Here is a 21,590-nt window from a genome sequence, read left to right as displayed (position 1 = left end):
ACCATTTCACATGATGTATTCTGCACAGAAGTTAAACCAACAGGGTGACAATTATACAGCCTTGTCATACTCCTTTCCTAATTTTGGAACAGTCCATTGTTCTGTGTCCAGTTCTAACTGTTGCTTCTTGTCCTGCATACAGGTTTCTCAGGAGGCAGGTAAGGTGGTCTGGTATTCCCATCTCTTTTAAGAATTTTCCACAGTTTGTAGTGATCCACACAGTCAAAGGCTTTGGTATAGTTAATGAGGCAGAAGTAGATGTTTTTTTCGGAATTTCCTTGCTTTTTCTATGATCCAACGGATGTTGACAATTTGATCTGTGGTTCCTCTGCCTTTTCTAAATCCAACTTGAACATCTGGAAGTTCTCGGTTCATGTACTGTTGAAGCCTAGCTTGGAGAATTTTAAGTGTTACCTTGATACTGTTTGAAATGAGTGCAATTGTGTGGTAGTTTGAACATTCTTTAGCATTTCCCTTCTTTGGGATTGGAATGAAAACTCACCTTTTCCAGTCCTGTGGCCACAGCTGAATTTTCCAAATTTCCTGACATATTGAGTGAAGCACTTTAACAGCATCATCTTTTAGGATTTGAAATAACTCCACTGGAATTCTATCATCTCCACTACATTTGTTTGTGGTAGTGCTTCCTAAGGCCTGCTTGACTTCACACTTGAGGATGTCTGGCTGTAGGTGAGGGATCACACCATCATGGTTATCTGTCATTAAGATCTGTTTTGTACAGTTCTTCTGTGTATTCTTGCCGCCTCTTCTGAATATCTTCTGCTTCTGTTAGGTCCTTGCTGTTTGGTTCCTTTATTGTGCCTACTATCTTTGCATGAAATGTTCCCTTGGTGTCTCTAATTTTCTTGATGAGATCTCCTGTCTTTCCCTCTATTTCTTTGGATTGTTCACTTATGAAGGCTTTCTCCTTGCTATTCTCTGGAACTCTGCATTCAGTTGGGTATTTTTCCTTTTCTCCTTTGTCCTTCTCACCTATTTGTAAGGCCAGCAGCAGGATAACACGATGGCATGGAAAGTATCCCTTAGGCACTTGTTATTTTTCTCATCTAAATGTGGACAGCCAGCCCCTAGACACTCCCTGAGAGATCCCATTTCAGGCCCTGGGTCTCTCCACTCTTCTGCAGACAAGGGCATCGTGGCCCAGAGGACCTCGGGAAGGTGCTGCCCAAACTCCACACACCAGTTCTCCGTACAAGTCACCAGTCCAGTGCCTGGACCAGAGAAGCACATGAGCTCTGCTTTTGGAAGCTCTGCCAGGGTGGAGAGGTCAGGACAGCAGAGAGCCCTGGGCCTTGGTGGCAGCGGAGGTGCCTTGAGAGGGTGAGCACAGGTGTCATCCTTTACATCACATCCCAACATGAACCCAGTTCTCCCACTTGGTTGCTTTGCACTTATTCCAAGGAATGTACTGACTCTCCCTTCTTCCAACAGTGAATACTTCCTGAGTCCCGGGGACTTTGCTTGATGCTGAGCTGGTTTCAGAACAGCCACAGAGACCTTGCAGCCTCCTGAGGGGAGGGGCACCAGGTATTTGTGCTGTGTGGTGAGAGCTCAGCTGACAGAGGGGGCAGACTGCAGAAGGTCAGGGAGGAGACAGCTTTGAAAGGCCCTAAGTGTGAGCATGCCTGGGGCGGTGGTGAGTGTCTCAGTGTATACTGTCTGTAATGTGTGTGTGTGGAGGTGGGAAGGGAGGCTGGAGGTGAGGAGGCTGTGAAGGTGGTCCCCAGACAGGCAGTCAAGGGTCTGCAGATATAGACTGTTCTGTGGGCCGAGGGCGGGGAGGCATGGAGACAGATGGGTACAGCGGTGTCTGAGGTCAGTGCAGACCAGTTAGTAAGAGTTCATTATTACATTTTCTGAGTTTTGTGAACTGGTTGATTTGACATTAGTAGTTTAAAATCAGTGATGGTGGGCATGTTCATACGATAGAAATTGGCAAACACTCCAATGAGTTTTTTTTTTTTTTTTAACATTTATGGGCATGTGTTTATGCACAGATTCGTGTGTGTATTAATCCATGTGTCTGCACACTGGTATAGAGTTGATAGAAATCACAAGGAAAGGGCCTACCAACAGGCAGAAAGAACTGCATGTGATTTCAGCACACTCACCAGCCTCAGATTCTTCATCGCTTGGGGAAACATGCCTTGGTGTAACTGCAGTTTGCCAACTTTCATTATCTGCACACCTCTGACGGGATGGTTTCCTGGGTAAAAAATCCTGGGAGAGAAAACAAATGGCAAGCAGTGTGAGTAGCTCTCACCCATGCAATCAGCGTTTCATCAGGAGAACACAAAAGTGGGAGCGAACGCTGGCTGTGAATGTCAACGAGCCCCTAAGCAGAACCAGCTTTGCAGCCTGAGAACACGATGCTGAGGGAGGAAGCTCACTGCTGGTCCCCTGCTCCCCGGAATGCCTTCTGCACTAGGGGAAAGTGACAGGACTGGAATGCCTCTCTACTAAACACTAAGAGAAGCTCCAGCACCCAGGAAGCCTTGGATCAGAAGCTGGCCTCTCAGTATATAATTGTTAAGTAAATCAATGATACGCCCACAACCCTCCTTTTAACCACAAAGTCCTCTGAGTCTCAGCCGCAGAGTCTCATTCGTTGCAGTCCACCCTTCTTACTGCCCCTGTGTATTCATTCTGTCATCACCGGACTCCAGAGCTTTGGATCAGACACCCCATCTGTGTTGGGCACCATGTCCTGCATGCAAGAACTCCACACATACCTGACCTCTTTCACACACAGCGGAATAGAAGAGAGTGTTGCAGTGGACTGAAGAATGAAAACCCAGGACTGTGTTTCAGACCCAGTGTAATTTCACCTTGACTCAACAAGAACTTACTAATATTAGAGTCAACAAAATGTGAACAGTTCAGCCTCTTCTTCCTCCTACATCGTCTATCCTGAGAGTCTCCTGGGCTCCTGCTGTATAAGTGAGATCGATCCTAGGGCTGGAGGAGACAGTACACTGTATATATGTGATCTTTTCCCTTGAGGGTCATAATCCCATTAGACACAACACAGACATTCATACAACAGTTTAAAAATATCACAGGATAGAGCATGACTTAGTACACAGCAATGGTTAGTTCAACTGTGTGGAATGAACTGAGAAAATGACACAGGAGTTACAAAGAGGAGAGTTAAGACAATTGGTGGGATCAGGGAAGGTTTCCTGGGAGGAGGGGAACAGGAGGACTTTAACGGGGCTCCCCGGGATCTGGGAAGGCTTGTCTTGGCTGGGGGGAAATGGAAATGCATCCTTGCTGTTGAGTGGCTTGACTGAAGGTGTACTCCAGATGCTGCCTGTCCAGAGACCACAGGTACTTGCCTATAGGCCTCCAAAAGGTAATCCCAAGTCATGAGTTACACGGGGCTTGCCATGTGCCAAGCACTGGTCTGCTTTTCACTTATGAACACGCCATAGAACCCACATTTAGGCTCTACTGTGAGGTGGATTTATCAAGAGACACATATGTTCTCCAATTAGTATACTATCTGTACACCATTCCCTAGCCCTGAACCTCAGCTCTTGCCCACATGAAATGTGATATAGAAACTTTGTTCATTCAGGCTCTTAAAGAAATGGAAAGCAGTACCCAAGAGAGGGAGGTATTTAAATTAATAGAATGTTGGCTGTGTTTCTTTTAAAGAACTAAAAAGGGAGGGGACGGAGGGAAACAAAGGTGACACCTGGGTCCTGGCTTTTCCTTCATCTACTGAGCCTGCCAAGAGATCAGTCACGTCACCTCTCCCCCTTACAAAATGAACATCATTATCTACTTGTGTGGAAAAGATTTTAAGATCCCCGGACAAAAGGCTTAAGTATAGGACGCCATTGCCCTGTACTTAATTGCCTTGGACACTTTCCTTGAAAAGCACACCTGGATTTGGAACTTTATTTTATTGCTATGAATGTACCATAATTAAATTTAAAGGCCAAAAAGTAATTTCATACTAATAATCATTCTATTAAGTGGATGTCTGTCATGTCAGCAAAAGCAAAGAAAATCTTGGGTTCTATGGTGGCAGAGAAAGTGGTGCATATAATTACTCCATGACAGGTACCTGCTCTGGTTGCTTAAAGATATTAAAAAAATGAAGTGGAATTTAATCAGGAGAGGATAAGGAAGTGTCTGGGAGGACTTCCACATAAATATTTACGGAGCAGCCTCGCAGCTCTGGCAGGGGTGCTGTGCATGTGCCTGGTTGTTTCTGGAGGCCTCCCAGCTGACATATGGAATAAGCATCATGATTACTTGCCGGAATAGCACCCCAAGGAAAACTGGTGAAGCTCACTCCTGCTGGGAGAAGGTCTCTACCCAGGGCACGGCTTTCATCAGCTTTCTGCATGTGACAGTGGTGAGGAGGGAGGAGGCCTGCAAGAGGTCTTCAATCACAGGACCGTCAGGAATCAAGGCCAGGCTGAGGGCCTGAACCAGAGAAGGAATGAAGGATGCCCAAGGACTAAAACAGGGGTTTGAATGGGAAGGTGAGACTCTAGAGGCAGAGAGACCTGAGGCAGGATGGTGGCAATGAGAACAGAAGAGAAGGAGCTGATGTGAAAGATGCTCTGCAGCTGATCAGATAGGACCTGGAGACCTGCTGAGGTCTGGCAGTCAGAGTTGACTCCAAGATTCAGAAATCGAAATGCTGCCACAAAAACACAAGCAGACTGTATAATAACAAAATTTTCATTCAACCAGGATTCTGCTTGTTTGGTGTTAGGAATTTTCTTTTCGTGGGTATAGTGCTAGCAATCATGTGGTCCAGGATGCTGGGCCCAGAAAGGAAAAAGTGCCCTTGGTATTCCTGTGGTGAAGAAGTATATAGGAAGGAAGGTGTTTAAACAAGCAAGAGAAAAGCAGCAGCACATGCTAGTTTAACTAAGACCCATGAGCACCAAGATCTTGCTGCCATATTCTCCCAGAAGGCTTCGGGTCAGGGAACTGGAATGTCTCAAATTAAAAGGGGCTAGAGAAACACACACCCGTTGGCAGGACCTATGTTGTTGGTCTTGCTGAAGTTTTCCCACATGATGCAATTACCAGTCACATTTCTTCACTACAGGTAGCAGTCCTAACATTTGTATGGCAGCAAAAACCACTTATTGTTAGGACTCTTTTTTTTTTTTTTGAAGAACTGATATAAAATGCATTACTGAATTTAAAACAAGAGCTTAACTATATAAACTATTTTAGCATAACCAAGTAGCTATAATGTATTAGTATGAATTTTAGCTGATAAATGTGAAATCTAATTCTAATAATTAGAAAAATCAGCATTTTGCAACTCTTGAAGAAATAACTAATCCATGAAAAATGTATCACTAGATGAAACCAGTAGATCAAAGAATGATGGAAAATTTTACAATGTGTAAGGTTGTTACCATCTGAACCCAGTCATCAATCTTAGCATCACTAACATGGGACAGCCAGACATGACCTGCTGTCTGAGCTGACTACAGTAAGATTTTGTACCAGCTATAAAGGATCCTTGACAAAAATAAGAAATGAAATTTAATCAAGCCCATAAAATTCCATTTCACAGGAAAAATAATTGGTAGAGGAACAAATAAAAGCAACCAGCTAAATTCAAAATATGGGAAGTTTTACAGAACTTTCGTCACCCAGGATCTTTAGCAGGTCCATGGCATGAAAAGAAAAAGGTGGCAGAGGAGAAGACTCTAGATTAAAAGAGACTTAAGAGATACAACAGTCAAAGGTAATTTGTAGACCTTTTTCATTTTAACTCAAAAGTTATGACCAACCTGGATAGCATATTTAAAAGCAGAGACATTACTTTGCCAACAAAGGTCCGTCTAGTCAAGGCTATGGTTTTTCCAGTGGTCATGTATGGATGTGAGAGTTGGACTGTGAAGAAAGCTGAGCACCGAAGAATTGATGCTTTTGAACTGTGGTGTTGGAGAAGACTCTTGAGAGTCCCTTGGACTGTGAGGAGATCCAACCAGTCCATCCGAAAGGAGATCAGTCCTGGGTGTTCATTGGAAGGACTGATGCTGAAGCTGAAACTCCAGTACTTTGGCCATCTCATGCGAAGAGTTGACTCATTGGAAAAGACCCTAATGCTGGGAAGGGTTGGGGGCAGGAGGAGAAGGGGACAACAGAGGATGAGATGGCTGGATGGCGTCACCAGCTCAATGGACATGGGTTTGGGTAGACTCTGGGAATTGGTGATGGACAGGGAGGCCTGGCGTGCTGCGATTCATGGGGTCGCAAAGAGTCGGACAGGACTAAGTGACTGAAGTGAAGTGAAGTGAAGTGGCTCAGTCGTGTCCAACTCTTTGTGACCCCATGGGGCTGGAGCCCACCAGGCTCCTCAGTCCATGGGATTTTCCCGGCATGAATATTGGAGTGGATTGCCATTTCCTTCTCCAGACTGAAGTGAACTATAAAAAGACATTTCTGAGTCAGTCTAGGAAATGTGAACATGAAATGGCATTGTAAGAAAATATCCACATTTTTCAGAGATACGAACTGAAATACGCATGGATAAAGTGATGTAATGACTGTGATTTGATTTAAATCTCTTCAGCATAATTTCTCCTTCCCGCAATGATGGATTAGTTTTTTTCAGACCAAACTCCATGCTAACAAGAAACATTAGACAAAATATTTATAAAACTGTTTGAAGGTGTCAAAGAATGACTGAGGGACTGGAGTCTAAATGAATCAAACGGCAGAAAGAATAGACTCTCAAGTAGGTGGTCCTTTGTTGCTACTTTTCCCTTTGTTGATTTCAAAGGAGAGGCAGCTAGGCTAAAGAACTTAGCAGAAGTTTTCGCAGTCTCAAAGGGGACACAGAATTTGGAGCTCAGGGCTCAGCAAAGATGAGAAGGAGTGCTTAATAAACATCCTTGACTTTCATTTGTGACCCAGCGCCCCCCTCAAAGGGCTACAATCCAGGAATAGTGGAAGAGTAGCTTTACTTGTAGTATGATGCATTTTTGTTGTTGTTTAAAAAAAAAGATCCCAACATTGGGAAACAAAACCAAAGAAAGAAAAGAATGTGTAGCAAAGAGAAGCCTGGTGGGGCTGGGAGAGGTTGGGAAGACACTGGTTGAGTAGCCAGAAGCTGCCTCCTTAAGGAAAGGCTTATGATGTACATAGAGTTAAATGTCCAATTTTGAACCTAAAAGTTTGAGTTTTAGCTTGCTTTTTGAAAAAATGTACAGAGAAGACATTGCCCATACTTGTAACTTTCAACTAGGTGTGTTTAATTAGTTTAATTTAACCCTGGACTTGTGCACAAATTTCCTCATCCCCTTGCCAGACCTGCTTATGTGCTGCCTGGTCCACTGGCAGCGTGGCTAACAGTGGGGAGATGCCATGGGCCAGCCAGCATGACTGAATTATACGGTGACTATAATTTAGTCATTAAATCCTTGGGGAAAAATGGCAATGAGATTTTCATTAGAAAAGTTCCATTTGTCCTACATAAGGTCTATTTATTCACTTACATGGGAAACAGAAGACACCGCTGAAGTTCTAGATGTATACTCTAAATCCCCTTAGTATCTGAATACACAGATCTCATCTCTCTCTCAGATCAGTTCCCAAGAAGAAGCCCTTGAGTAGAAATCTTGTTTTCATAAGTTAGATTTTAATTTACTTGAGCCTGTTAGTTCAGACTTATGAAAATTGTTCTGATGCTGTTTTACTGGTAATATGGCAAATTTAGCAAACTATATTGATTATCTCACTGAAAACAATGTAAGGTGGTAGATAAAATATTTTTTAAAGTAATGATGTGCTGGCAAGATAGTAAAGAACCATCAGGCCAAAATCTAAATGAAGAGAGAAGTAAGGAGAATGGTGAGACTACTGCTACACTGGTGTGCTGAAATCTCTGGCTTCATCTGTTTTTGGGAGCTTGTGGGTCAAAAGGGCAAGTTCAGTGTCTACCCAGCTAATAGGGAAGCCTCCCCTTTTGCCAATCATTGGAGACAGATTACATTCAAAAGAGATGCAATAAGGCTGACAGTGGAAGCCTGTAGAATGATACAGTGATTCCTAGACTAGTATTCTGTATCTTTAAAAATATCTTTCTCAAGAATCAAGATGGATAGGTGAAAAGTATACTTCTGGAGGTGATGAAAATGTTCTAGAATTGACTGTAGGAATGATGGCATATCTTTGAACATAATTAAAAAAAAACTGAATCATACTGTTAAATGGGTTGGGTAAGTTGTATGATGAGTGAATTGATTACAACTTAACAGAACTTTAACAAAAAGAATGAGACATTAGCACCCCACAAATGAAATAGGTATAAATCTATAACAGAATATATAGAAGAAAAACTGGAAAACTCTGACAAACAAAATCAGAATAAGTGGAAAGATATTCCATGTTCACTGATAGGGAGAGTCAGTATTGTCAAAATGTTAGTTCTTTCCATTTTGATCTATAGATTCAATGCAATCCCAAATAAAATTCTAGCAAGTTATTTTGTGGATGTCAGCAAACCCATTCTAAAGTTTATACGGAGAGGCAAAAGATTCAGAATAGCTAGTATAATACTGATACAGAACAAAGTTGGAGGACTGACACTACCCAAATTCAAGACTTACTGTAAAAGCTACAGTAATCAAGACAGTGTGGTATTGTATTTGTGAAAGAAAAGACAAAATACTGGGTTGGTCAGTGAACTTTTTGACCAACCCAACAGATCAATGGAACAGAATAGAGAGCTCAGAAAGACCCACATAAACACAGTCAACTGATCTTTGACCAAAAAGCAAAGTCTATACAATGGAGCAAAGACAGTATTCTTTTTTACCCCCCTCAAGAAATGATTGTAGAACAACTGGCAGTCCATATGCAAAAAAAAAAAAAAAAGGCACAGATCTTAACACCCATCACTCAAAAACCAGTCTTGGTTTGGTGGTGCCTTTTAGTTACAACATCAAAGCCACAATGAAAGTGAAAGTGAAGTCGCTCAGTTGTGTCTGACTCTTTTCGACCCCATGTACTGTAGCCTACCAGGTTCCTCCATTCATGGGATTTTCCAGGCAAGAGTACTGGAGTGGGTTGCCATTCCCTTCTCCAGGGGATCTTCCCGACCCAGGTATCAAACCCAGGTATCCCGCATTGTAGGCAGACGCTTTTAACGTCTGAGCCACCAGGGAAGTCAAAGAAATAATTGATAAGTTGGACTTCATTAAAATAAAAAAACTTCTGCTATGTAAAAGACAATGTCAAGAGAATGGGAAGATAAACCACAGACTGGAAGAAAATATTTGCAAAAGACACTACTCATAAAGGCTTGTTATCCTAAATATACTAAGTACTCTCAAAACCCAATAATAAGCAAAAACCCCATTTAAAAAATGGGTCAAAAACCTGGACAGACATCTTACCAGAGAGGATACACAGATGGCAATTAATGATTATGAAAATATGAAAATGTTCCGTATTATATGTCATCAAGGAAATGCAAACTAAAACAATGCCATATCAGTATACATCTGTTAGAACAGCCAAAACCCAGAGCACTGACAACACTAGGGGCTGGTGAGGAGGTAGAACAGCAGCTTTCATTCATCACTAGTGGGAATGCAAAACGGTGCAGCCACTTTGGAAGAGATTGACAGTTTCTTACAAAACTACACATGCTAATCAGACTAAACCACAGTATCCAGGAATTGTGCTCCTTGGTATTTACCCAAAGGAGTTGAAACCGAAAACCTACACATGTACATTTATAGCAGCTTTGTTCACAATTGCCCAAAGTTGGAAGCAACAGAAGTGTCCTTCAGTAGGTGAATGGATAAATAAACTGTTATTGATTCATTCAGACAATGGAGTATTATCCAGTGCTAGAAAGAAATGACCTATCAAGCTATGAAAAGATATGGAGGAGGAGGAGGAGCCAAGATGGCGGACGAGTAGGACGGGGAGACCACTTTCTCTCCTACAAATTCATCAAAAGAATAACTGAACGCAGAGCAAACTTCGCAAAACAACTTCTGATCGCTAGCTGAGGTCATCAGGCGCCCAGAAAAGAAGCCCATTGTCTTCGAAAAGAGGTAGGACAAAATATAAAAGATAAAAAGTGAGACAAAAGAGCTAAGGACAGAGATCCGTCCCGGGAGCTCATAGGCGGCATTGCTTGGGGTAGGGTCAGGGCCTGAGTGCCCTGAGGACAATCGGAGGGAGCTTCTGTGAGTTGCCAACATGAACTGTGGGAGACCAAAAGAGAGAGAGTAAATTAACCGGCCCGAACACACTGCCGGCCGTTCGCAGAACAAAGAGACCGAGAGGGTCCAGAGAGGAGCTCGCAGGCTGCGGACCGGCCCAGCTCCGCCGGAGGCAGGAGGCAGGGGGGAGGGGAAGGTCGCGGCGAGACACAGGGCGCAGGCACCCGACCGGCGCGGGCGGGGACTGGGGCTGTGGACGCGGAGGGCAGAAGGCGCGTGCACCCGACTGGCGCCAGAGGAAACTGAGACTGGGTCCGCGGAAGGGAGTGGGCGCGCCACACCTGGGGAGAGTGCGCCCATCAAGCCCCTCGCTGCCTGGACCGCTCTGACGGGGAAGGCACAGAGAGCAGGCGCAGCTTTTCGCTCCAGGCTTTTGTGGAACACCCGAGGGCTGGAACCTCGCGCAGCGCGGGGCGCGCTCCATATAGAACAGCCGGGAGCCTGAGCGGTGCAGACGGAGAGGGCAGCGTCGACCCCTCCCGGCAGCGCCAGCCCGTCCCCGCGGCGCAAGCCCCGCCCCGCAGCGCCAGCCTCTCCCTGAAGCGCCAGCCCCTCCCCGCGGAGCGACGGAACTAGCTACCTGAATAAGAGTCCACCTCCGCCCGCCTGTGTCAGGGCGGAAATGAGGCTCTGAAGAGACCGACAAACGGAAGCCAAATAAACAAAGGGAACCGCTTCAGAAGGGACTGGTGCAACAGATTAAAATCCCTCTAGGAAACATTGACTACACCGGAGGAGCCTGTAGATATCGAGAAGCGTAAGCTGGAACGAGGAGCTATCTGAAACTGAGCCGAACCCACACTGACCGCAACAGCTCCAGAGAAACTCCTAGATATAATTTTACTTTTTTCTCTTTTTTTTTCCTTTTTTTTTTTCTTTTTTCTTTTTTCTCTTTTATTTTCCTTTAAAATCCCCTATTACTCCCCCATTACTCCTTAACTTTCATTTCCATAGACTTTTACGATTTTTTAATTAGGGGGAAAAAAAAATTTTTTTTTTTTTTTTTTTTCTTTTTTTTCTTTCCTTTTTCTCTTCTATTTTCTATTTTTCTTTTTCTCTTATTTCTTTTAAAGTCCTCTAGTACTCCTCTACTACTCCTTAATTTTCATTTTCAACACACTATAACCTTACAAAAAAAAAAAAGAGAAGCCCTATTTTTAAACCGAAGATTATTCTCTCCCAATCTTGACTCTCTGTTTTCTACCTCAGAACACCTCTATTTCCTCCTTTCCCCTTCTCTTCCCATTCCAATTCTGTGAATCTTTGTAGGTGACTGGGCTACGGAGAACACTCTGGGAACAGACAGCTGCGTAGATCTGTCTCTCTCCTCTTGAGTCCCCCTTTTTCTCCTGTTCATCTCTATCTCCCTCCTCCCTCTCCTCTTCTTCATGTGACTCTGTGAACCTCTCTGGGTGTCCCTAACGGGGGAGAATCTTTTAGCCATTAACCTAGAAGTTTTCTTATCAGGGCTGTATAGTTGGAGAAGTCCTGAGACTACAGGAAGAATAAAACTGAAATCCAGAGGCGGGAGACTTAAGCCCAAAACCTGAGAACACCAGAAAACTCCTGACTACATGGAACTTTAAGTAATAAGTGACTGTCCAAAAGCCTCCATACCTACACTGAAACCAACCACCACCCAAGAGCCAATAAGTTTTAGAGCAAGACATACCACGCAAATTCTCCAGCAACGCAGGAACATAGCCCTGAACATCAACATACAGGCTGCCCAAGGTCATACCTAACACATAGACCCATCTCAAAACTCATTACTGGGCACTCCATTGCTCTCCAAAGAGAAGAAATCAAGTTCCACGCACCAGAACACTGACGCAAGCTTCCCTAACCAGGAAATCTCGACAAGCCAATCGTCTAACCCCACCCACTGGGTTAATCTTCCACAACAAAAAGGAACCACAGACCTCCAGAATACAGAAAGCCCACTCCAGACACAGCAATCTAAACAAGATGAAAAGGCAAAGAAATACCCAACAGGTAAAGGAACATGAAAAATGCCCACCAAGTCAAACAAAAGAGGAGGAGATAGGGAATCTACCTGAAAAAGAATTTAGAATAATGATAATAAAAATGATCCAAAATCTTGAAAACAAAATGGAGTTACAGATAAATAGCCTGGAAACAAAGATTGAAAAGATTCAAGAACTGTTTAATAAAGACCTAGAAGAAATAAAAAAGAGTCAATTACAAATGAATAATGCAATGAATGAGATCAAAAACACTTTGGAGGGAACCAAGAGTAGAATAACGGAGGCAGAAGATAGGATAAGTGAGGTAGAAGATAAAATGGTGGAAATAAATGAAGCAGAGAGGAAAAAAGAAAAAAGGATCAAAAGAAATGAGGACAACCTCAGGGACCTCTGGGACACTGTGAAACGCCCCAACATTCGAATCATAGGAGTTCCAGAAGAAGAAGACAAAAAGAAAGGCCATGAGAAAATACTCGAGGAGATAATAGCTGAAAACTTCCCTAAAATGGGGAAGGAAATAGCCACCCAAATCCAAGAAACCCAGAGAGTCCCAAACAGGATAAACCCAAGGCAAAACACCCCAAGACACATATTAATCAAATTAACAAAGATCAAACACAAAGAACAAATATTAAAAGCAGCAAGGGAAAAACAACAAATAACACACAAAGGGATTCACATAAGGATAACAGCTGATCTATCAATAGAAACCCTCCAGGCCAGAAGGGAATGGCAGGACGTACTGAAAGTAATGAAAGAGAATAACCTACAACCTAGATTACTGTATCCAGCAAGGATCTCATTCAGATATGAAGGAGAATTCAAAAGCTTTACAGATAAGCAAAAGCTGAGAGAATTCAGCACCACCAAACCAGCTCTTCAACAAATGCTAAAGGATCTTCTCTAGACAGGAAATGCAGAAAGGTTGTATAAACGTGAACCCAAAACAACAAAGTAAATGGCAACGGGACCACACCTATCAATAATTACCCTAAATGTAAATGGGTTGAATGCCCCAACCAAAAGACAAAGATTGGCTGAATGGATACAAAAACAAGACCCCCATATATGCTGTCTACAAGAGACCCACCTCAAAACAAGAGACACATACAGACTAAAAGTGAAGGGCTGGAAAAAAACATTTCATGCAAACGGAGACCAAAAGAAAGCAGGAGTCGCAATACTCATATCAGATAAAATAGACTTTCAAATAAAGGAAGTGAAAAGAGACAAAGAAGGACACTACATAATGATCAAAGGATCAATCAAAAAAGAAGATATAACAATTATAAATATATATGCACCCAACATAGGAGCACCGCAATATGTACGGCAAACGCTAACGAGTATGAAAGAGGAAATTAATAGTAACACAATAATAGTGGGGGACTTTAATACCCCACTCACAACTATGGATAGATCAACTAAACAGAAAATTAACAAGGAAACACAAACCTTAAATGACACAATGGACCAGCTAGACCTAATTGATATCTATAGGACATTTCACCCCAAAACAATCAACTTCACCTTTTTCTCAAGTGCACACGGAACATTCTCCAGAATAGATCACATCCTGGGCCATAAATCTGGTCTTGGAAAATTCAAAAAAATTGAAATCATTCCAGTCATCTTTTCTGACCACAGTGCAGTAAGATTAGATCTCAATTACAGGGAAAAAATTGTTAAAACTTCAAACATATGGAGGCTAAATAACACGCTTCTGAATAACCAACAAATCATAGAAGAAATCAAAAAAGAAATCAAAATATGTATAGAAATGAATGAAAATGAAAACACAACAACCCAAAACCTATGGGACACTGTAAAAGCAGTGCTAAGGGGAAGGTTCATAGCATTACAGGCTTACATCAAGAAACAAGAAAAAAACCAATTAAATAACCTAACTCTACACCTAAAGCAATTAGAGAAGGAAGAAATGAAGAACCCCAGGGTTAGCAGAAGGAAAGAAATCTTAAAAATCAGGGCAGAAATAAATGCAAAAGAAACTAAAGAGACCATAGCAAAAATCAACAAAGCTAAAAGCTGGATTTTTGAAAAAATAAACAAAATTGACAAACCATTAGCAAGACTCATTAAGAAACAAAGAGAGAAAAACCAAATTAACAAAATTAGAAATGAAAATGGAGAGATCACAACAGACAACACTGAAATACAAAGGATCATAAGAGACTACTACCAGCAGCTCTATGCCAATAAAATGGACAACTTGGATGAAATGGACAAATTCTTAGAAAAGTATAACTTTCCAAAACTGAACCAGGAAGAAATAGAAGATCTTAACAGACCCATCACAAGCAAGGAAATCGAAACTGTAATCAAAAATCTTCCAGCAAACAAAAGCCCAGGACCAGATGGCTTCACAGCTGAATTCTACCAAAAATTTAGAGAAGAGCTAACACCTATCTTACTCAAACTCTTCCAGAAAATTGCAGAAGAAGGTAAGCTTCCAAACTCATTCTATGAGGCCACCATCACCCTAATTCCAAAACCAGACAAAGATGCCACAAAAAAAGAAAACTACAGGCCAATATCACTGATGAACATAGATGCAAAAATCCTTAACAAAATTCTAGCAAACAGAATCCAACAACATATTAAAAAAATCATACACCATGACCAAGTGGGCTTTATCCCAGGAATGCAAGGATTCTTTAATATCCGCAAATCAATTAATGTAATACACCACATTAACAAATTAAAAGATAAAAACCATATGATTCTCTCAATAGATGCAGAGAAAGCCTTTGACAAAATTCAACACTCATTTATGATTAAAACTCTCCAAAAAGCAGGAATAGAAGGAACATACCTCAACATAATAAAAGCTATATATGACAAACCCACAGCAAGCATCACCCTCAATGGTGAAAAATTGAAGGCATTTCCCCTGAAATCAGGAACAAGACAAGGGTGCCCACTCTCACCACTACTATTCAACATAGTGTTGGAAGTTCTGGCCACAGCAATCAGAGCAGAAAAAGAAGTAAAAGGAACCCAGATAGGAAAAGAAGAAGTAAAACTCTCACTGTTTGCAGATGACATGATCCTCTACATAGAAAACCCTAAAGACTCTACCAGAAAATTACTAGAGCTAATCAATGAATATAGTAAAGTTGCAGGATATAAAATTAACACACAGAAATCCCTTGCATTCCTATATACTAACAATGAAAAAACAGAAAGAGAAATTAAGGAAACAATACCATTCACCATTGCAACAAAAAGAATAAAATACTTAGGAGTGTATCTACCTAAAGAAACAAAGGACCTATACATAGAAAACTATAAAACACTGATGAAAGAAATCAAAGAGGACACAAACAGATGGAGAAACATACCGTGTTCATGGATTGGAAGAATTAATATTGTCAAAATGGCTATTCTACCCAAAGCAGTCTATAGATTCAATGCAATCCCTATCAAGCTACCAACGGTATTTTTCACAGAACTAGACCAAAGAATTTCACAATTTGTATGGAAATACAAAAAACCTCGAATAGCCAAAGTAATCTTGAGAAAGAAGAATGGAGCTGGAGGAATCAACCTGCCTGACTTCAGACTCTACTACAAAGCCACAGTCATCAAGACAGTATGGTACTGGCACAAAGACAGAAATATAGATCAATGGAACAGAATAGAAAGCCCAGAGATAAATCCACGAACCTATGGACACCTTATCTTTGACAAAGGAGGCAAGTATATACAATGGAAAAAAGACAACCTCTTTAACAAGTGGTGCTGGGAAAACTGGTCAACCACTTGTAAAAGAATGAAACTAGAACACTTTCTAACACCATACACAAAAATAAACTCAAAATGGATTAAAGATCTAAATGTAAGACCAGAAACTATAAAACTCCTAGAGGAGAACATAGGCAAAACACTCTCCGACATAAATCAAAGCAAGATCCTCTATGACCCACCTCCCAGAATATTGGAAATAAAAGCAAAACTAAACAAATGGGACCTAATGAAACTTAAAAGCTTTTGCACTACAAAGGAAACTATAAGTAAGGTGAAAAGACAGCCCTCAGATTGGGAGAAAATAATAGCAAATGAAGAAACAGACAAAGGATTAATCTCAAAAATATACAAGCAACTCCTGAAGCTCAATTCCAGAAAGATAAATGACCCAATCAAAAAATGGGCCAAAGAACTAAACAGACATTTCTCCAAAGAAGACATACAGATGGCTAACAAACACATGAAAAGATGCTCAACATCACTCATTATTAGAGAAATGCAAATCAAAACCACAATGAGGTACCATTACACGCCAGTCAGGATGGCTGCTATCCAAAAGTCTACAAGCAATAAATTTTGGAGAGGATGTGGAGAAAAGGGAACCCTCTTACACTGTTGGTGGGAATGCAAACTAGTACAGCCGCTATGGAAAACAGTGTGGAGATTCCTTAAAAAACTGGAAATAGAACTGCCATATGACCCAGCAATCCCACTTCTGGGCATACACACTGAGAAACCAGATCTGAAAGAGACACGTGCACCCCAATGTTCATCGCAGCACTGTTTATAATAGTCAGGACATGGAAGCAACCTAGATGCCCATCAGCAGATGAATGGATAAGGAAGCTGTGGTACATATACACCATGGAATATTACTCAGCCATTAAAAAGAATTCATTTGAACCAGTCCTAATGAGATGGATGAAGCTGGAGCCCATTATACAGAGTGAAGTAAGCCAGAAAGATAAAGAACATTACAGCATACTGACACATGTATATGGAATTTAGAAAGGTGATAACGATAACCCTATATGCAGAACAGAAAAAGAGACACAGAAATACAGAACAGACTTTTGAACTTTGTGGGAGAATGTGAGGGTGGGATATTTCAAAAGAACAGCATGTATACTATCTATGGTGAAACAGATCACCAGCCCAGGTGGGATGCACGAGACAAGTGCTCCGGCCTGGTGCACTGGGAAGACCCAGAGGAATCGGGTGGAGAGGGAGGTGGGAGGGGGGATCGGGATTGGGAATACATGTAAATCCATGGCTGATTCATATCAATGTATGACAAAACCCACTGGAAAAAAAAATAATAATAATAATAAAAAAAGAAAAAAATAAAATAAAATAAAAAAAAAAAAAGAAAAGATATGGAGGAGCAAACCTTAAGTGTATAAACTGACACACCAACAACCTGAAAGGGCTACATTCCAACTGTATGACATTCTGGAAAAGGCAAAACTATGGAGACAATAAAAAGATCAATGGTTCCCAGGAGTTCAGAGGTGAAGAGGGATCAATAGGTAGAGCACAGAGGTTTTCTCAGGGCAGTGAAATACTCTATATACCACCATAAGTATGGAAAAATGTCATATACATTTTATATGTACATATATATACATTTGTCCAAACACATAAAATGTACAACACCAAGAGTTAACCCCAGTGTAAACTATGGACTTTGGGTGGCTGTGATGTGTCATCATAGGTTTTTCAGTTGTCACAAGTGTCCCACTCTGATGAGGAATGTTGATAATGGGGGATGCATGTGTGGGATAGGGAGTATATGGAAAATCTCACTATATTCCACTCAATTTTGCTGTGAACCTAAAACTTAAAAAAAAAAAAAAAAAACCTGAGATGTAATTTTTAAAAAAAGGAATGAGGATGAAATGAAGACATTTTGGACAAAGAAAACCTGAATTCGTCACCTCAGATCTTAACTAGAGGAATTTCTAAATCTATATACTTCCGGTGGAAGGGAAGTGAGTGAAGATGGGAAGTCAGAGGTTCAAGGACTGAAGAATAAAAAGAATGCTTATATGGGCAAGTGTACAAATACTGACAAAACAATTTTAGGAGGTTAAAAACAGTAAAAATAAAAAATATAATAAGTACATCATATACATCAGTAGGAAAGAAAGCAGGATTCAAGTACTCTAAAATCCTTCTATGTCCAGAAAGAACTTGGATATATATATTTCTTTAAATAGTTCATCCATAATTTATATACCCTTTGATATATTTAATATATCAAATATTATATTTAATGATATGTATTTAATTTAATAAATACTTAATAGCCTTAAGTAACTGAATTAATGTTCTGTTTTAATTTCTAGGTATAAAACCATTGTGTAAAGAACAATCAGATTAATTATAATTGGCATCTGGTCGATCGCCTGGAGAATCCCATGGACAGAAGAGCCTGGCAGGCTGTACAGTTCATGGGGTCACAAGAGTCGGACATGGCTTAGCAACTAAACCACCACCACTGCCCATCACTTCATGCAAATAGATGGGGAAGCGATGGAAACAGTGGCAGATTTTATTTTCTTGGGCTCCAAAATCACTGAGGACTGTGACTGCAGCTGTGAAATTAAAAGACACTTGCTTCTTGGAAAAAAGGCTATGACAAACCTAGACAGCATACTAAAAAGCAGAGACATCACTTTGTTGACAAAGGTGCATATAGTCAAAGCTATGGTTTTTTCAGTAGTCATGTACATATGTGAGACTTGGACCATAAAGAAGGCTGAGTGCTGAACAATTGATGCTTTCGAATTGGGGTGCTAGAGAAGACACTTGAGAGTCTTTTGGATGGCAAGGAGACCAAACTAGTCAGTCCTAAAGGGAATCATGCAAGGATTGAATATTCATTGCAAGGAATGATGCTGAAGCTCCAGTGCTTTGGCCACTCATTGGAAAAGACCCTGATGCTGGGAAAGATTGGAGGCAAAAGGAGAAGGGGGTGGCAGAGGATGAGATGATTGGATGGCATCACTGACTCAATAGACACGAGTCTGAGCAAACTCCAGGAGATAGTGAAGGACAAGGAAGCCTGGCATGCTGCAGACCATGGGGTCACAAAGAGTCGGACACAGCTACTAAACAACAATAACAATGAATTTAATGATCTCAAAATACTGAGTCCTAAATGAAGAAGGGAACATTGTGGTTTTTAAAGTGTACATACATAACTTTCCTTTGTTTTGAAGGAAAAAATTAGATTTATAAAAATGAACAACTAATAAAAAGTTGCAAAAAAAAAGTTGCACAATCTAGTTTTAAATAGAAGATGAAATACAGCTTGCCATCAGTAAGGTTAACCCAGTTGTGTGTCTGTATCTGTAATACAGTGTGTTGCTATCCAACAACAGAGTGTTGTTAATGTATATTCCAGAAGTGAAATCAGCTCATACAGATGTCAGGCACTCTTTTAAGAGCGCCCTGAGCTCTTGAAGAAGTCTTAGGCTCCCAGAGCACAGGTTTTGGGAGGAGATGGAATGTGTGCCGAGAAGCAGAGATGTTCTCTTTTTCAGTGATTTCCAAGAGAAAATATAGCCTGTTGGAGCAGAGCAGATGGCATTGCTAAGATGTAGAATCTATGAGTCAATAGCAGGGGTCAGCAAACTATAGCCCGAAGGCCATACCCCACCTGCACCATGTTTTTGTAAATTGTTTAATTGGCATACATCCACACTTACTCATTTATATATTGTCTACAGCTACTTTCAGGCTAACTCAATAGAATTGAGTAGGTGACTGGACTGTATGACTTGCAAAGCCTAAATATTTACTGCCCAGCCCTTTACAGAAAGTTTGCAGACAGCTGGTTGATATAGGAAAGGAGTTTCTAGAAGTAAGAGGCTGGAGAGAGGCTCTCATGCAAAAAAACACTACAACAGATGACTATGAATATGTATTAGATATATGACTATAGAGTTGTCTCTGTCACTAATAAGAATAATGATAATGATAGCAAATACAGTTAAGAGTCCTTGCTACATATCAGGCACTGTTTAAGCACTTTTATTCTAAAATAACCTTATGCAAGTAAACTTGGTAAAGATAATGGGATCCGAGAGTGTCTTCTGCAAGAAAAAGAGTATGAAGCTGGACAAAATTGCCAAAAGCCATCACTTTAGGGCATGATAAATTGACCAAAAGCAAAGAACAGATTTAAAAGTGTTTATTCTCAAAACAACAACAACAAAAAAATAACTAGAACTTAGAGTAAGAAAAGCAGAAGTCTATAACCTGCTTGCCTGGATGAGCCACAGAATGACTGAGACAAACGCTCCGTGTCACCTGGGTACCTGAGAAACTGGACATCCACAAGAAAATCTGGAAATAACTTGGGAGGTTGAAAACTGGCTACAACTTTGAATGCAACCTTCCCACACATGGCAGAAGATGGAAGGAAGCCTTATAGGTTCAGTTTGTTCGAGCAACACTTCTGCCTGCGTCACTGGCTGGTCACGAAGCTGTGCAGCCAATAAATGGAAAAGCTGAGTTCAGAGCCCAGCAACTGCTTCCTGAGTCTGTTTTCTTTTCAGTCTGCATCTCTGCCTCACTAAATCTCCCCAATATAAGTTTTGCCTTAGATTAGCTCTGTGCACTTTGTTAACCTCTCAAGGTACACCTAAAATATCTCCAGTTAATTTCAATTAGCCCCTAGAACACAGATCTGATACCCCTGAGTACAAGCGTGCCAGCAGCCTGACATTACCTCTTGCCACCAGGCGCCTACAGGTGAAACCAAATTCATCATGTAACTGGAAAAAAAAAACAAACTGTTGAAAAAATGTGAAACCAGTGAATCTGCCAACATGGTTCACACAGAGAACTGGGAATCCAGCATCCAAAGAAATAGCAGGATACTGTTGCTACCAGCTGTGTTTCCATTTAAGGTGGCATTTGTGGAAAATATTTATCATAGTCTTCCGTTTTCTCTGTGCAAAATGAAGGAAAACTGAGAAATGCCAAATTACATTGTTTTAAAAAATCCTGCCATAGAGCATCTCCGCTCTTACAAGCTATTCTCTGAAGACATTATTGATGTTCTACCAGGTTGATGGAGTAATATAATGTGCTAGCAGGAAGAAAGGCTGGCAAAGAGAACTATGTTCATTAGAGCAATATCTTTACAATGACTTATTCCATTTTCGTTATTTTTCAAGATCACACATATCACAGGGCAGAACAGTTGGCTTGCTATGCCCTGGATATTTCAGTATTTTTACAGTTGAAAGTAGATTTTTTTTTAACACTTCTGCAAATTACATCTATTCTTGCTAGAAAGGGCTCTTTACACTGCTGAGGAAAATAACTCTCTGAACACCTATGTGGCTTCTGTTTACAGGCAGTTTCCCAGGTTTCATTAGTGGTAAAGAACCTGCCTGCCAATGCAGGAGACTGAGTCGCGGGTTTAGTCCCTGGGTTGGGAAGATCCCCTGGAGGAGGGCATGGCAACCCACTCCAGTATTCTTGCCTGGAGAATCCCATGGGCAGAGGAATCTGGGGTCGCAAAGAGTCAGAGATGACTGAAGTGATTTAGCACACATGCACCATAGTT

General features: G+C 41.2%; 1 protein-coding gene and 1 long non-coding RNA gene across 3 annotated transcripts in view; one reads left to right on the top strand and one right to left on the bottom strand.

Moving 5' to 3' along the window:
- Window positions 1-21,590, bottom strand: part of SMYD3 (SET and MYND domain containing 3) — a 714,044-nt gene that overhangs the window by 17,729 nt on the left and 674,725 nt on the right. For both annotated transcript variants that reach the window (XM_061160208.1, XM_061160209.1), the window contains exon 11: window positions 2,133-2,241. In XM_061160208.1, the coding sequence (XP_061016191.1) occupies window positions 2,133-2,241 (109 nt within the window). The remainder of the gene's footprint in view (window positions 1-2,132; window positions 2,242-21,590) is intronic.
- LOC133069092 (uncharacterized) lies at window positions 1,311-19,923 on the top strand. Its single transcript, XR_009695775.1, has 3 exons — window positions 1,311-1,341; window positions 1,453-1,548; window positions 18,355-19,923. It is a non-coding gene; the product is annotated as an uncharacterized LOC133069092 (long non-coding RNA).

This window comes from Dama dama, chromosome 14 (assembly GCF_033118175.1).
Source record: "Dama dama isolate Ldn47 chromosome 14, ASM3311817v1, whole genome shotgun sequence".
In the NCBI taxonomy this organism is placed as follows: Eukaryota; Metazoa; Chordata; class Mammalia; order Artiodactyla; family Cervidae; genus Dama; species Dama dama.
The sequence above is the reverse complement of the archived record's forward strand: the minus strand, read 5'-3'. Positions and strand labels throughout refer to the sequence as shown.